This window comes from Gouania willdenowi, unplaced genomic scaffold (assembly GCF_900634775.1).
Source record: "Gouania willdenowi unplaced genomic scaffold, fGouWil2.1 scaffold_370_arrow_ctg1, whole genome shotgun sequence".
Lineage (NCBI taxonomy): Eukaryota > Metazoa > Chordata > Actinopteri > Blenniiformes > Gobiesocidae > Gouania > Gouania willdenowi.
Window position 1 is genome coordinate 49610 of NW_021145131.1, and position 15263 is coordinate 64872.

At 40.8% G+C, this 15263-nt stretch overlaps 2 protein-coding genes across 3 annotated transcripts in view; one reads left to right on the forward strand and one right to left on the reverse strand.

Annotated features, from left to right (window-relative positions):
• LOC114459876 (transcription factor 7-like) overlaps positions 1-15263 on the forward strand; it is a 131380-nt gene that overhangs the window by 49604 nt on the left and 66513 nt on the right. The window lies entirely within an intron of this gene.
• Positions 3396-7366, reverse strand: LOC114459872 (uncharacterized). The gene is made up of 2 exons (XM_028442018.1): positions 6845-7366; positions 3396-5774 (listed from the first exon to the last, which is right to left on the reverse strand). The coding sequence occupies exons 1-2, from the start codon at positions 6875-6877 to the stop codon at positions 3876-3878; spliced, it is 1932 nt and encodes a 643-aa protein (XP_028297819.1). The 5' UTR covers positions 6878-7366; the 3' UTR covers positions 3396-3875.

Here is a 15263-nt window from a genome sequence, read left to right on the forward strand (position 1 = left end):
TGAGAAAGGGCCCCCCACACTTTGTGTATAGCAGCACAACTGCTGTATGTTCCTGCTGAGGCTGTCAGTGTCACCACAGTGTTTAATGAAAGTGTATAATGAATGAATGAATGATCTTATTGGTCCGTGGATACAGAAAGTGTCTGACACACACAGCCTCAATCAGCTGACTGTAGGCATTTTACAAAGATTATCATTCAAAAATATTAATATTGTTCATTTTTAGTGAGTCACACTAAAACCTTTTAGTTTCTGGGCAAAAATAGAATAAATGTTCCAAGGCTTCATCAATGTCTCTATATAAACCACACAGTTGTTCTTCCATTTTTAACCATTGATATAAAAAGTGTCAGCGTCACTATTTGGACTTGTGTGAGAGTTGGTATTACAGACCTTTACATGTTCCTTCCTAAAGGTGATGAATCCACAAAGATCCTTTTCTCATTTCAAATATGATGTTTCATACAAAAAGATATATTTTAGTTGATAAATTGTTCATAAATAAAGTCTATCAATAAATGTAACAGTCAGTCCTTTACTAAATAGTGCTCTTTAATTTGGATATAGCTGTAGCTTGTTCTGCTCAACACCTCTTCCTTCTTGCTTGGTGAATCAGAACACGACACTTGTAAAGATATTTAAGGAGGTTCCTGCAAGACATGCAACAAGTATATCCTAATAAACATCATTACTGCTATTGTTTCCTAGCTTCTCTATAATCACATGGACCAGATTATGAATCTGTATGATAATCTAGACTTTATCTCACAAACTAAACAGTAGCTTTGCTGATGTCATTTCACTGATATTCACCGTCTGATGCATGAGAACAAAATTCAAATGAAAGAAACTTTTATTAAATATCTGAGATTAAAAAAACACTGTTTCTGTCTGGTTTTAAGTCAGGGACCTTTCACATGTTACATGAATGTGATAAACACTACACCACTGACATGTGGGGGGGCTCTGAAAATCCCTCTCATGCTCTATCTTTTTTCTCTTACAGTTCAATCTTAATGTCAACAACAGTTATGATAGTGTGTGGTCTTATCTTGGTCCTCAGTTTAGAGGGAATTCCAACTCCCTCATCAAATATTAATTTTTTTACCAATTTCAAAAGCTACCAATCAAGAGCCTTTGTTCAGTCAGCTCTCAACAAACACACATGTATCTTGACCACATGCTAGTTGTGCTACAGTTGTTATATCATGCTTTAAAGCTGCAATATGTAGAATCATGAGATGCTCCACACTCCCCCCTCCCCTCCTGAAAAACTCACCAGACTTCTTGTGAACTCTTGCGTGCACACACACACAACTGTGGAACTCTTTGTGACTGTTTTCTCCATAGAGACTAGTAACAAATGTAGATACTTTATCTTGTGTTATTGGAGAGTTTTCTGATGTTTTAGAGACATAAAAGCATGTATTACTCACTGCTGTGAGGACAGTAAGAGGCTCAGAGCCACAGCTGATCCTCACACACAAGCAGCTGATCAGAGCAGACACACTCCACACTGCAGATGAAATGTGTCTGTTCTCTGTCTCCACCTTAGATAATGTTTCTCTTAGTTTTACAAGCTATTTATCTCGTTTGTTATCACTCTCTCTCTGACTCAGGGCAGACTGTGCATGGACTGAAAGCAGATCAAGTGCAGTCCGCCACACACACAGAGTCAGAGGAACCTCTGTGACTCTGTTCCTCATGAACATGTTTGTGCCTTTATTCTGTTGCTTCTCCACCTCAGTCTTCATCTTTCCTCTTGATTTGACAAAAGTCACGTTAGAGATTTCTGCTGGAATATAAAGCCATGGGACTTTCTCTACTCTCAGATCAAGAACACACATTGACTTTTGATGAGCAGCTCGAGCAGCCAATAGTAATGCTTAAAACAGCTCATAAGATTGCTGTGTTGGTAGAAAGAACTCTGATTGGCTGACATCCATTCTGTATTGATAAACTTCATTTTCAGAGCCTGGAGACTGACTTTTAAGCTTATTCATGACTGCTTTGAAACAAATCCCCGCGTTCTCGACTGGCTCTTTTTAGCACGCCATAATAGAAAAACCGCTATAACTCTCATATACAGCTTTCAAACAGCCTCATATTTGATACACATGATAACTGTCCAGCTCTAAACAAGAATGAATGTGAAAATTACCCATCATGCCTTGCGTTCTCAGATGGCGCCACTTCTAGTGGTGTCTGACGCTAACAGCTCTAGCTGAAAGACGATATGTCTTCTTGACCTCAAAATATTTTTGGATGAACCTAGACAGATAGGAGCAGGTTGCTGATGAAGAAGAAACAGGGTTTGATCAGTGGGAGGGGCCTAGGATGTCACTGGAAAATCCTTTGCCATTTCCTCGCCATCACATTATAAATGCTGTATCTATGAATGCTATTGCTAGGTTATTGCTAATGTTTGCCTAATACTAACTGCTTGGTAAATGCTATTGCTTGGTTAATGCTAATACTAGGTTAATGCAATTGCGAGGTTAATACTCATGTTTGCTTTATGCTAAATCTAGGTAAAAAGGTAAGCTAGGTTAAAGCTAATACTTGGTTAATGCTATTTCTAGGCTATTGCCAGGTTATTGCTAATGCTAGGCCAATGGTATTGTTCCCCCAATGTTAATGTTAAGTTAATGTTTATTTGTATTTACTTTCACAGTACGTGGTTCTTATTCTAATAAATTAAAGTACAGTATTGTCGATAGCCCGCGGGACTTTATAACGGTAGGGGATCTAAAACTGCCGTTCTTAATACAAGAATTCCCCCTCTACCTTGTCACCGAGGCTGGCTGCCTATCCTTTATTATTGTTTTCTAATAAAAGATAAGACTAATTGTACCTCCTCTTATAGGAAGTCTAAGAGTCGTCTCGCTATTTTGTGGGATTGATATTAAGACCCACCGAGTGTAGGTCAAAGCTGGAAACAATTCTTTTTTACAACAGTATGAGCTAGCCCCCCCCCTTTCCCTTCTCTGTGAGGAAAGGAGCCGAGGGGGCTTTCACTTACCAGAGGTCTAGGAGTGTATCTTTTTCAAAACCCGGGCGCTGTCTCAGGTGGATGATTGCAGGCGGTTAATTTACTCAAGAAGGCTTCTTAATAGTTAATATATTTTATTAAAGGTTTCACAAAAATTAAACAAAAAGAAAATCAAAAGTCAATCACAAGTTTCAAAGTATCAAAGTCCTGAACTGTCAGCCTGGCAAGAACGGACAGGGGCCTGCCGAACAACCAGAATGTCCGTCTCTAAAAAGCTCTCCCTCTAAAAAGCTCCCGTTCTTAACAATCAGTGAGATATATATAGCAAGAAGCGTGGCGTGATAGTGTGTCATAATTCATGCCCTGACCGCCTTAGCGAATAGGAAAAGAGAATACAAGTTCATTTTTTTTTCAATGCCTTACTGGTGTAACAGATGCTTCAAGTTCACTCAGATGTCATGGCATACAAGAGTACAAAAGGTTATGCATATATGCAGATGTCATGGTTCAACGGGAGTACAACAGTGTAAAAGGTTGCACAAGGCGTTTTAGCAAAACACAGTATCCCTTTTTTTATGAAAATAGAAGTGTTAGCACCAGATGGTCATAACTTTTCTTGTGTAACATTTTTCCTATCATTTTTTATAATAATAATAGCAGTTTTAATAGGCGTGACACATCAGGACAGGCATATAGCTGTAGTGGTTAAATAAACACTTCTTTGCATAATAATGAATGAATGATTAATACACACAACGTACAACATCCTCCTTATTAATCATCATGAGCATATATGACCGGCATCGGTCAGAGCTGTCGCCCGCCGGGTGTTTCCAGAGTAGCCACCCCCGTCTAGGGTGTCAACCCCTTACGGCGTTACTTCTCAGAGCCTGCTGGCATCCGAGGCCCCTTGTGGCGGGATGAGACCCTCCTTCACAACCGACATAACGACACCCCTGACGTCTTCCAGTATGACGCTGAGAACCGAGAACGCCCGCTCCAGTCTCTCCAGACTGTCATCAGTCGGGGCAGGTGTCACTGTCTCTATGCCTTCATTGGGGGCCTCCCCCCCCCTTTCACCCACGAATGTCTCTGCACCCAACAGCTCCGCCCCATCATCATCCGATTCATTTTCCAGCGGGGGAAAGCAGTCAGCCACTTCATCAGCAGACTCGACTTTCATCACAGTGGGGAAGGGGGATATTCTGGCCACCCTTTCGGCAAAGAAGATCTCTCCTGTGTTGTCATCTCTCTCCCATTCCATCTCCATACACGCAGGAGACTGTGAGACAGCACGAGGAGGTGACACAGACAGGGCCTCAGTCAGAGCCATTCTCTCCTTTTTCCACTCCGGACCCATATCATCTCCATCCTCTCCTCGTCTTTTAGCGGGGGAACCAACTCCAGCTTTTTCATCTCCTGAAGAAGAATCACTTCCCTCCCCGTCCTCAATGCTAAGTTTCTCTTCTATGTCTTTATCATCACTCATGCTCCAACCTAGTGCCAGGAACCGAGCCACGGCAGGAATTTTGGACATATCCCCACATCTGTTTTTTTCAAGGATGTTGTTTTTTCTGTTTTGTTTTTGGTATCGTTTCTGGTAAAACGAGATGTAGTCACTCCCGATGTTAATTGTCTCCATTCCATCGCCTAACTCTCTCACCTGTCTGAGTGCAGTAAAATTAACTTTCCTTGCTTCTGCTCTCGTCATTAGGTAAAGATGGGGGTTCAGGTAACTCATCCTTCCCTCAGTAATTTCACTGAAGAAATAAGGAGTATCCCTGTCCGGATAGGGGTAATTCCCCAGGGTCAAGGGTGTCTCATAGACTTTTTTATTGCGGGGCACCCAAGCATCCCCCCAGTACGTTAAATCAGGACCCCCGCAATCAGTGGATCTAAGATCCCGCGAGTTCAGGGGGTCGCTTTCCATTCTGACCCTGTCACATGTCATAGAAGCAGACCACCTCCTCCCCGTGTGGCACCAGCGTGTGCTGCCTCGTAAACCCCAGCTTATCCTTTCCGATTGCTTTTTGTAATCGGGGTGCCTAGCGGCCATTTCCCTATCGTTCCATCTCACTGAAGGTTCTGGTGTCATTAAAAATAACCTCTGCCCGAAAAGCCAAAATGGGCACCCCCCATCCTGTGGGTTGATTAACACCTCCCACAACTCTACTCCCATTCGAGGATGCAACTCATACAAGGGCAAAAAGCCAGTTGTATCAGTTTCAAAAGCCTCTGCCATTGTGGCCCCATTTGGTATCATCACGTCACGCGGTAGAACCCCTGGGTGCCAATGCAGGGGCTTGTCTTCCGAAACAAAGGGATTACCGTCAACATCTAATTCCAAACAGGCAGATCTGTACTCTCTGTTTTCGTTTTGGATCAATAAACCTTTGGACATGATCATTGTAGTCTTTATATTCTTATTTTCTCTTTGGGCCCCATTAATTCTAATCCATGCTGGTGTAGGGAGATTTAGTCCCACGCACCTACGGAAAGGGTATGGCGTGTCATTTAAATATCCATCTTGTCCCCTTATTCCTGAGGTATCCCAAATCACCTTGCGCAACTCTCCATTTCTCCCATCAGATCTATACTTGTTAAGCCTGAAAGACATCCAAAACCAGGCATCGTCATTAATTTCTCTCATTTTACTGACGCCCACAGGAGCATAATCCCTTGGGGATCTCTCGTGCTCTGCATCCGCAATCCTTATTTGTTTGGTGTACCATTCTGCTTTTTCTGGTAGAAGTGTCATGTCGCGGGGCACCAATTTTCCGTCCTATGATGGGGGAGGAGAATTCAAACATTAGCATGAAATTAAATATTATGCAAGGGGATTCCTCCCCTGTCAATAACATTTCTATCCCGTACTATCAATCTTTTATGGTGATTTATTCCTATGACGAACCCCACAAAGGCTATGGCCAAAACTTGTGTAGGTTGTCCCATAATTATCATGATGATTCCTGAGAAGATAAAAAACCCCCATGTTATTGCTAAATTTTTTGTCATTTTTTTGCTGAGGGCCGATCCCTTTTTGTACATAGCTATTAATATTAATAGAAAACAAATTGAATATATACCTGCGCCTATAAAACGAAAGTGGTTAACTCTTGTTGTCTTTATCCTAACTATAGTTAAAATTATATCTAGGATGTATATAACTGTGGTCGCAATCCAGAATTCATCCTGCCAATTGCGGGTAGGGAGGCCACCAAATAAAATGTAAAAAATTACTAAGGAGGTATGTAAAGGTGTGATTCTCAGCAGGAATCTTCTGAGAACACCCACCACAATTATCATAATTGATGAGGTTAAAACCTTTATCCATTCAATTAAGTTGTTTCTCCTTGCTATCAAAATCAATAGACATGCTATTATGGCCAGCAGAAAGAAGTCTGCGTTAATTTTTAGAATTATATTCTCATGGCTGACAGCTGAGTTTTCGTTAAGTGCCAGTGTCATTGCCTCACAATTTTCCAATTGCTTTGCACAAAGTTGCCAGGCTATTATTCTTTCTGTGTTATTTTGAATTTCACTGTCATAACACAACATCAGTTGTATTAAACAGCGGAACACAAGTGTATCATCCGAAGGGACATAGTGGTGGCAGTAGGCAGTTAGTGCCTCAGTTGTTGTCAGTCGATTTTTCTCACACTTTTCCCATTCCTTACTACAAAATTCCCAATCCATATTCGTATTTGTGTTGTTTCTTAATATTTTTGTTGTATTAGCATAGCACAATATCAGTTGTATTAAACAGCTGAAAACCAGTGTACCCTCTAAAGGGTTATTTAGTGCCGTGTTGCAAGGCATAGGTGTGGATGTGAGAGTCGTTGTTATATTTACCGGATGATAGAATTTGGGTGTTGCTTCAGCCATTTCTATTCTCCTTTTATCTGGTCAGGTCTCTGTCAGTCGCCTGTTAGCTGCTTATCAGTTCTCCTGCAGGTCGTTTCCTTGTGCAAGAGTAACGAAAGGCGCCTCATGGGCAGTATATATCTCTTGAGAGGAGCCCTCTATTCCCCCCCCCCGTGGGCGGGGAACGCCCTGTCAACGCCCAATCTTATGATGTTTTTTACGCCTTTGCTGAGCAGGAGGCCCCTGGTTAAAGGGCCTCTCCTTTCTTCCTAAAACGATGCCTTTTCTTCTTCTTTTGTATTTCTTTGTCCAACTTCCTGGCAGACTGAGTCACTAATGTTTCGTGTCTTCTATCTGCTCTACTAAATGCCCAGTTGCACATTTTTCTGCAGCAGTTTAAAATTGCTAATATTTTTCCTACTACTGCCAAAAATATTATACCCCCAATAGCTAGCATTATCCATTTAAGGTACCACATTATTTCTTTGGTCCACCACCAAACATTTTGAGCAGTTTCAACCACTCCCTTTTTTACTCCCTGCACGGCGACCCCGATCATCATAGCCCCAAACATCCTCCAAGCTGGCAGGCCTGTCCCCCTTTTTTCCATACTCTTTTCTCTATAACTATGCTTCCCTATTGCTTCACAGTTAAAAACATCATCCGAGGCCTCCAGTACAATTCTTGAGTTATCGATTTCTGTCACTGCACAATTCCTCACAGTATCAGTTGGGATATACCATGGGCTATCTTCTTTTAGTTTCATTTTTGTATTATCATTTTTCCATTCCTGAAAAATTGGAACAGTTTTCTCCCTATTTTTTAATTTGTTTCCATCACAAAGCACATTTCTAACAAACCTCAATCTATCATACATCAATCCTCCTATGTCTATTCCCTGTAACCATCCGACAGACGCCACATGGGATGGCCAGTGAGGTACCCTCACATGCTTTCCGGGAATCACACACATCCCTCTTCTGTTCTCGGTCAGCATATCGTGTGATGCAAAGGCATATGTGGAATTTACAGTTTTCTTTAGTTCCTGTATTAGAGTTTTATCTTTAAGACACTCCCATTCGCCTCCTCTCATCCTACAAGGTTGCCATTCAACTTCAGCTGTATTCCATATATTTTCTACATAAGTCTCACCATTCTTTATTACTGGTTTCTTTCCAATTATTCTCGCACCTGCCGCCTCTGTAATCGTCAGATTCCATGATTCATCTTCGTGAGACCAGCGAAGCTGATGCCATTGAGCATCAGGAGTTAGTGGCAACCATTTCTTAAATATTGTCTCATTATCCTTTTCGCCGTTCCAATCATTTATGGGTGCCGTGAGGAATAATGATCTCTCGGTGGTATAGAGGAAAGTCATTTGATAGGGGAACGGTGACTGTATGAAGTCTTGCCAATTCCATTCACCCTGGTGTTTGTGATGCTTTTTAATTGTGTGCAAAAAGTCTGGGAGTAGATGGCGGATTTTCCTATCTTCATTTGTTAATGTACATTTTTTGCAGCTAATTTTTCTGCCCAAGGTTTAATCCAGATTTCACCTGTACTCTCTGTATTCTCATATTCTATTCTTTGTAAAAATGCTTTGTATGCCTTATACATTTTCATCACATCCATCCACTCTTGTCTCTTTCCAAAAGTAGTTTTAGTCAGGTACGAATAAAAGAACTGCATCTGCCAACGTATATGCATGTCCTCTATTAATATGCGCATATCCTCTGGCAAAAACTCCTTCCTTGCTTCTCCCCATTCTGTCATATTTTCTACCCTGATCTCATCAGAAAAACTCCCCAAATCCTTCTTAACTTCTATTTTTCCTTTCCAATCAAAGGTGTTCCTCTCATTAAAAAATTCCAAACCGTCATGGTCTTCGGGAGGCAATGGATAAGCCAAAAATTTATGTAACACCGACCCATCCTCCCTAGGGATTGCTATCAGGTGCGGAATCACTAAGACTCCCATTACAGCCGAATCAAAACTATTCCAGCCTTCATTCTGTCCCAGTAATAAACCTGCTAATTGACTCCATTCTCAGGCTTCAAAGAATGCAGAGGGCCTCATCTTTGCTTCCTTTCTTAGTTCTGTGAGATTTATAGGTAGGTGTCCGCTGCAGTTCCACATCGCTTCTTCCCATAAATCACTTCTAAACGGTTCTTCAGCTACCTTTCTGCTGGTGTTGCTGAAGACCACTTCCAGTATTAATTTATATGCATTCGTAGCCTGCGTCAAATCAACCCCCAGTATGATAGACATACACATTTATTTTTTTTTTTTTTTTTTTTAACTTATCCACCACACTGTTTGGTTCATCATCATTTAACCATTTTTTTTTTTTTTTTCATCGGGATTTGGTTGTATTAAAAACACAGTGTCTTAAAGGATTTCTGTCATCGCTTCTCTGTGCAATCCAATATTTCCTCCTTTGAATCCGTGGCAGACTACCATTCCCTGTATGATACAGGCTCCTATTTAATTCTTTATCCCAAAATTCCTGCATCATTATTTTGTCCAAAATAGTCTCCTGTAACTTTATTGATTTACACTGCGTCCCATTCCCGTATGTGAAATTTCTAGTCCAATTTTTTGTTACGTCTTTCCATTTCTGGAAAATGTTGACATACCATTTTACGGCGTCTACGCTACATTTTTTGTCCTTTATAATCTCTAATACCACGTTTCCATCTAATTTTCTTTGAAATCTTCTTATCTCTTTGTATCGTAAACCCCGGGGTCATCAATGGCATAGTTTTAATATCATGAACCAGAGCCTTTTTTCCCAACGGTTCAAATTTAAATTTGCAAAAAAAACCTCTTTATCAACTGTGGAAGGACATTTCACAATGTTATATTCTTCCTCTGTGATCTCATCATGAGATGGGACATTCCACACTGAGTATTCGTCTAATTTCTGTTTGTTTTATACACTCCAAACTTCTCTTCAGTTATTCCCCATTTTTTCCTTAATATCTGAATATAGGATTGATATCTACATTCTATTGAAGTATCCCTTCTTTCTCACCAATACAGCTTTCTCTCACAGCGAATCCTTCTGCAGTAGTATCGTCATAAATCTTCTCATAATCCTCCCTTGTGCATATTTCCATGTCCCCACTTACTGCCTCACACATGTTTTTATAGGCCACTCTTGAGAGTTGTTCCATTATCCTCATTATCATTTCCTCACAGCATGGCCCCTGGTAAGCCTCAAAGGTTATCTTGCATCCGTTAAGTTTCATTGTTTCCATTTTCTTTACACACTTCTTACTTCCTTTATTTGTTATATTACCATTTGTACTGTCTAATGCAGCCGTCGGGGGAGTTGTTGTGTTTATCTTCCCTATAGGTGACTCAGGTGAAATTTTACTTTGTGGCTTTGTAATGTTTATACTCACTAATCCCGTTGGAGACAGTGTTTGCTCCTCCTTTGACCTTACACCCCGTGGGTGCGGGAACAGAGAAATACATCCCTCTATTGCATAGCCTATTTCTCCTTTATAGTCACTCAGGCCCCTTTTAACCATTTCTAACTTTATAAGTCTTATTTTCCTGCATATTTCCTCCCCTTTATCCATAAGATTTTCCATTAAAGCTGTGTTGTTTCTTAGCACCAGCTTTTTCCACATTAATTCCTTTAGGCATTTGTCAGGCCGATTTGACCTCGGGTGTTGGTCATATTCAATGCAGCTAAGCCGCCTATTCTCATCTCCCTCATTATGCCCTTGTTTTAATTTATGATCCGTAATTTCAGGGAGAAAAATTCCCTGTCACATCTTCCCACCAAGCCTCGTGTGAGAGCTAAGAATTGGACTCCCTTCCTTATATACTTTCCTTGGTCAAAAACCTTCTTTCCCCCAGAACTAAAAGGAATGGGTACTTCTATTTCTGCCATAGGTGTATATACATTGCATGATTTGCACTTAACAATTTCTTCTTTAACCACTCGTTTAATGGAACCTGTCCTCCCTAGTTCCATCCATGTCCTGACTCCAATTGCCGTTAATAGGCCGAGGAGTGTCAATATCAGAAAGATTACAACGGCCTTACTGATTATCCCTATTTTTGATTTTTCATCCCATCTCCGCCTCCATTCCTTTCTTTTCCTATTCTTTTCGGCTATGGCGTAAGGTTTAAGTCTGTTTTCTTTGATATCCTTGATATAATCTCTTTCCCATAATACCTTTCTAGCCTCCTTATCATAATGTCTTTTATTCCAAATTAGGTGGAGCCGTTCCATTCTTCCGATGGGCTAACCTTTTTCTCTGTAATGAGAATAGCACCACAATTATTTCCTTATATTATTCACATCTTTCCATTTCTATTTTTATCTCTCTATATTTTTTTTTTTTTTTTTTTTGACGCTATTCATTATCAGATTCGTTTTCCTGTGGTCTTTTTACATCTCTATCTTCACTAAAGACAAGCTTTCTCCTCGATCCTTCCTTTTCCTTATTATTATGTGCATTCACAGGAGCATCCACCCAAGTCTCCCTTGGTTCAATTTCTGCTCCCGTGAGGTCATCATCCTCTGTTTGATTTCTCCTTTTTGTCCATTCCGTTAGCCACCTAAGCCTCTTTTTCTTATCTTTTGGAGCCACCCGCATTAATTTTGATGTCCTGATTATTCCACCGCAGACCCATGCTTTAGCAGCTACAGCAATGATCTGACTCATGTTAGATTTATTTTCTATGCATCTTTGAGTGAGAACCTCCATAATTAAATAAAGATCCTCATATCTCTCTTCTGTTTTTCTCTTATCTTTTCTTTTTCCTGTCACTTCAGACCCCACTAAGATACTTAATTTACATTTTATCACTTGAACCCTCATTGGGTCCCCAGCCGGATTCACACTCCCCGTTGTAATCCAATCTTTCTGTGATGCACTTAGCGTTTGAGGCGTCCATTCCTCAATTTTTCCTCCCTCCTTTTCCTCCTGCAGGGCTATAATCATTTCTCCTAGCTTTTCACCTATGTTTGTGAGTTCTACTTTATCTTTAGCAAACCTCCGTTTAGTTTTAGAAATTCGGCAGGCCCCAGCCAACTCCAGTCCTACCAATTTTCCTTCCGGCTGACAGTCATATCCTAACCTCCTGTCCTGTCTTCTACCCATCCATCTGAGACAGAAAACTCCTTCCATACACAGACAACACTTCCCCGGCTGATACTCTCTCTCCATGGGAAGAGAGCCAGGAGAATGTCCTGGGAACAGTACACGTACCATCATCATCTCACCCCAAAGAGCAGAGCATAACCAATCCCATGGTCAATTGGGCTCGGTCCGGTAAGACCTGGTAAAACTCATCAACCTCCGAAGTGTGATACGGAACCTCCCAAGTGGGGAGAACCGCTTCTTCCACCACAGTTTTTGAAGTCATAACTTCGGAGGCCCTGTTGGAATTGTGTCCCAGCCTATCAATCTCTATTACATCTTTATTCCTTAAACCGCCTTTTAATTCGGACCTGCTTGGGGTGATATTTTTCCTCCATCCGTAATGTATATTACGTTACCTTCCTGTCGGTCGATTACCCGGAATTCTTTTCCGTTTTTTATCCACCTGTCTTTTGCCTGTAACACAGGATAATTCTGGGTCAATCTGGTAACTGTTTTTGATGTTTAGGCTGGCTTAATATTTGGTTGATGTAAAATAAATTGTCATGGCTCCACCAGTCTTTCCCTATCGCGGCTATTGCTTCTTTCGCTGATCTAACAGCTCGTTCCGCAACACCGTTTGTATTGGATTGGTATGTGATCGCAAGAACGTATTCTATTTGAAGATCATACAACAGTTTCTGGAACTTTGACTCAGAGAATATTGTGGCATTATCACTTTTTATTTCTGTTATTGTCATGTTTCCCTGTAGATATGACAGCGAGCATTTTTCTGCCTCTTCTTGTGTCTCAGGCATCAGGGGAAATATCCTTGTATTTCCTCCTGCGTTATCTGCTATTACCAAGAACTTTTTATATTTTTTTTATTTATTTATTTATTTATTTATTTATTTATTTATTTATTTTTTTATTTTGTTTTTTATTTATTTTTTTTTTTTTTTTTTTTTAATTTTATTTTATTTTGGTACAGCCTGAACAGGCATCAAGCAAGGCGGTTCATCTACTTTTCTAACGACTCCGAGTTCCTCCAATTCCGGTATTGTTTTTGTTTTCCTAGCATCGTCCCCCTAGTAACGTATGGCTGAGTTTTTATCATACCTACGTCATTCTTGAATTTTGCCACTTCTGCTTTTCTTAGTATGCCTATTATTCTTTCTTTATCACTTAATTCAGATTTATCTATTACGTTTTGTAATACTTCTGGAATTATTATTTCTTTCATCCATCTTACTGGATTTCTCTCCAGCCAGTCTATATCTTTAAAAGCCAACAGTGCATGGGGACCTATCAAGACACCCCTGCCCCTAAATTTTCCTATTGGCATGGTGCATTCTTTCCCATTTGCTAATTCCACTAAGGCATATTTATTCATGGGTTCTGTCCAAGGCTCTAATAAGATGGACATATTTGTTCTGTGTCTGATGTAACCCCCTGGAGTTCTCGTTTATCTTTAGCCACCCTATTATATCATTTCCGATTATTTCTCACCCCGGGAGCGTTACTGTGCTTTGCTCCTTCTTGCCCGAGGAACTACCTGATAGTCCTTTATCCACTTCATCTTCCATTCTTCCTTTTCATTCATTAGATTGTCCCTCTCTGCCTTTGTCATTTTCTGAAAATTTTCGTCCGACACTCTCGGACAGGCAGGTGCTCCTTCTTTTATTCCTGAATTCCTTGGTTTCTGACCCTTCTGAGTCTCCCGTAACCTCTGTCCCTCCATTTGATTCTTTCGCGGAAAATACCCTGGTATCTCAGGCCTGATCTGATTTGGGTTTCCTTTTCTTCGACCTCCCGCTGTTGAATTTAGCCTCGGAGAGTTTTCTTCCCTGTGATTCCCTTGATATGTTTGTCGTGGTGCAAAAGAGCTCTGTCTTCTTGATGTTTGTATTATTTTTGTTACAGACCCTGTTTCATAGTCACTCACCCAGGTGACATATGCGTATTTTCGTGGCATTTCAAATTTTTCTGTGGTGCTATTTATTATTTTTATCTGGCCATTATCAGTTGTGAGTCTTAGCTCCTCTTTTTCTGGTAAATTAGTTTTTTTCTCTGTCGTCATCATTAGTTCTTTCTGTGGTGGGGGGGAATGTGGCGTTTGGACAATTTCATCATCCCCCTCCTCCGAGCTTACTTCTATCGGGTTGTTGTCTTTTTCTCTGGGGGGGTGAAGGCTTCCTGAGCTTCTATAAGCATTAATTGTCTCCTCTCGCTTTTTCGCTTCTTCTTCCTGCTTTTTTACAATCTGGTCATAATGTCTCAATTTTTTCTCCACATAGCTCAACTCTTGTCTGTACTGATCGACTTGTTCCTGGAAAGATTGTTTTTGCAATTCTAAAGCTGATCTGTTTGCTATTTCTCCTTCCTTTATTTGGATGTTCTTTTTTATTTCTAATATTTGCAACTCCCTGAGATGTCGTTCCTGATTCCCTTTTTCTTTTTTCCGCCTTTCCTTTTCAGCATTCCTATGCTCTTCCTCAGCCGTTTCACATCTTAATTTTAATTCCTTTAATTCAAACTCAAGGAGAGCGTCTCTTTCTCTGCTCTCATTATTGCTCGGCCCTGTCACATCTCTATACTGATGATAGGCTTCTGCAGCTCTCCTCTCTAACCACATCTGTTGTGCATTATCCTCCCTGAAAGGCACAAGCCCTTCATCATCCTCCTCTTCACTCCCGGAGCTGCCTCCCTCATCCTCAGTAGTTACTAAGTATTTACTACTTAGACCTCCGTCTCCCTCTTCTATTAGTGCATCTATTATGCCCTCGTCTGTGAAATAAGGGGCTGAGGGAGTAAGAGGCATTATTTGTGTAATTATTGTACTGTACGGCGATGCTCCCGCTTGTGGTTCTTCATATGGAGGTGGCTTTGCTGTTTTTATTTGACCCTTGCCTCCGTCTCTTCCTATTGTATCAGACCTTGCGCCCCTCTCTGCTGATTTTGACCTTGGCCGCGTCTTTGACAACACCTTTAATCCTTCTATTTTGTAGCCGAGGTCTTCCTCAGGTATTTTTGCTATTTTTGTATGATGCAGAGACAGGAGGGTGTTTGCTTCTTGAAATTTTTCTCTGGTTTGTAGGACCCATATAATCCGACGTCCTGCACCTTTGCTCAACCAATTCCTCATAGCTTCATATATCATTTTCCTGGCCATATTGTCGGGATATCCGAACAATCCATCTCCCCACGTAGTAGTCACTACTGTTTTTGTTTCTACCGCTTCGAAGACAGCTTCCAATGTTTCTCCTAATTCGTCCCAACTTAATTTTGGATCTTTATCATAAAAA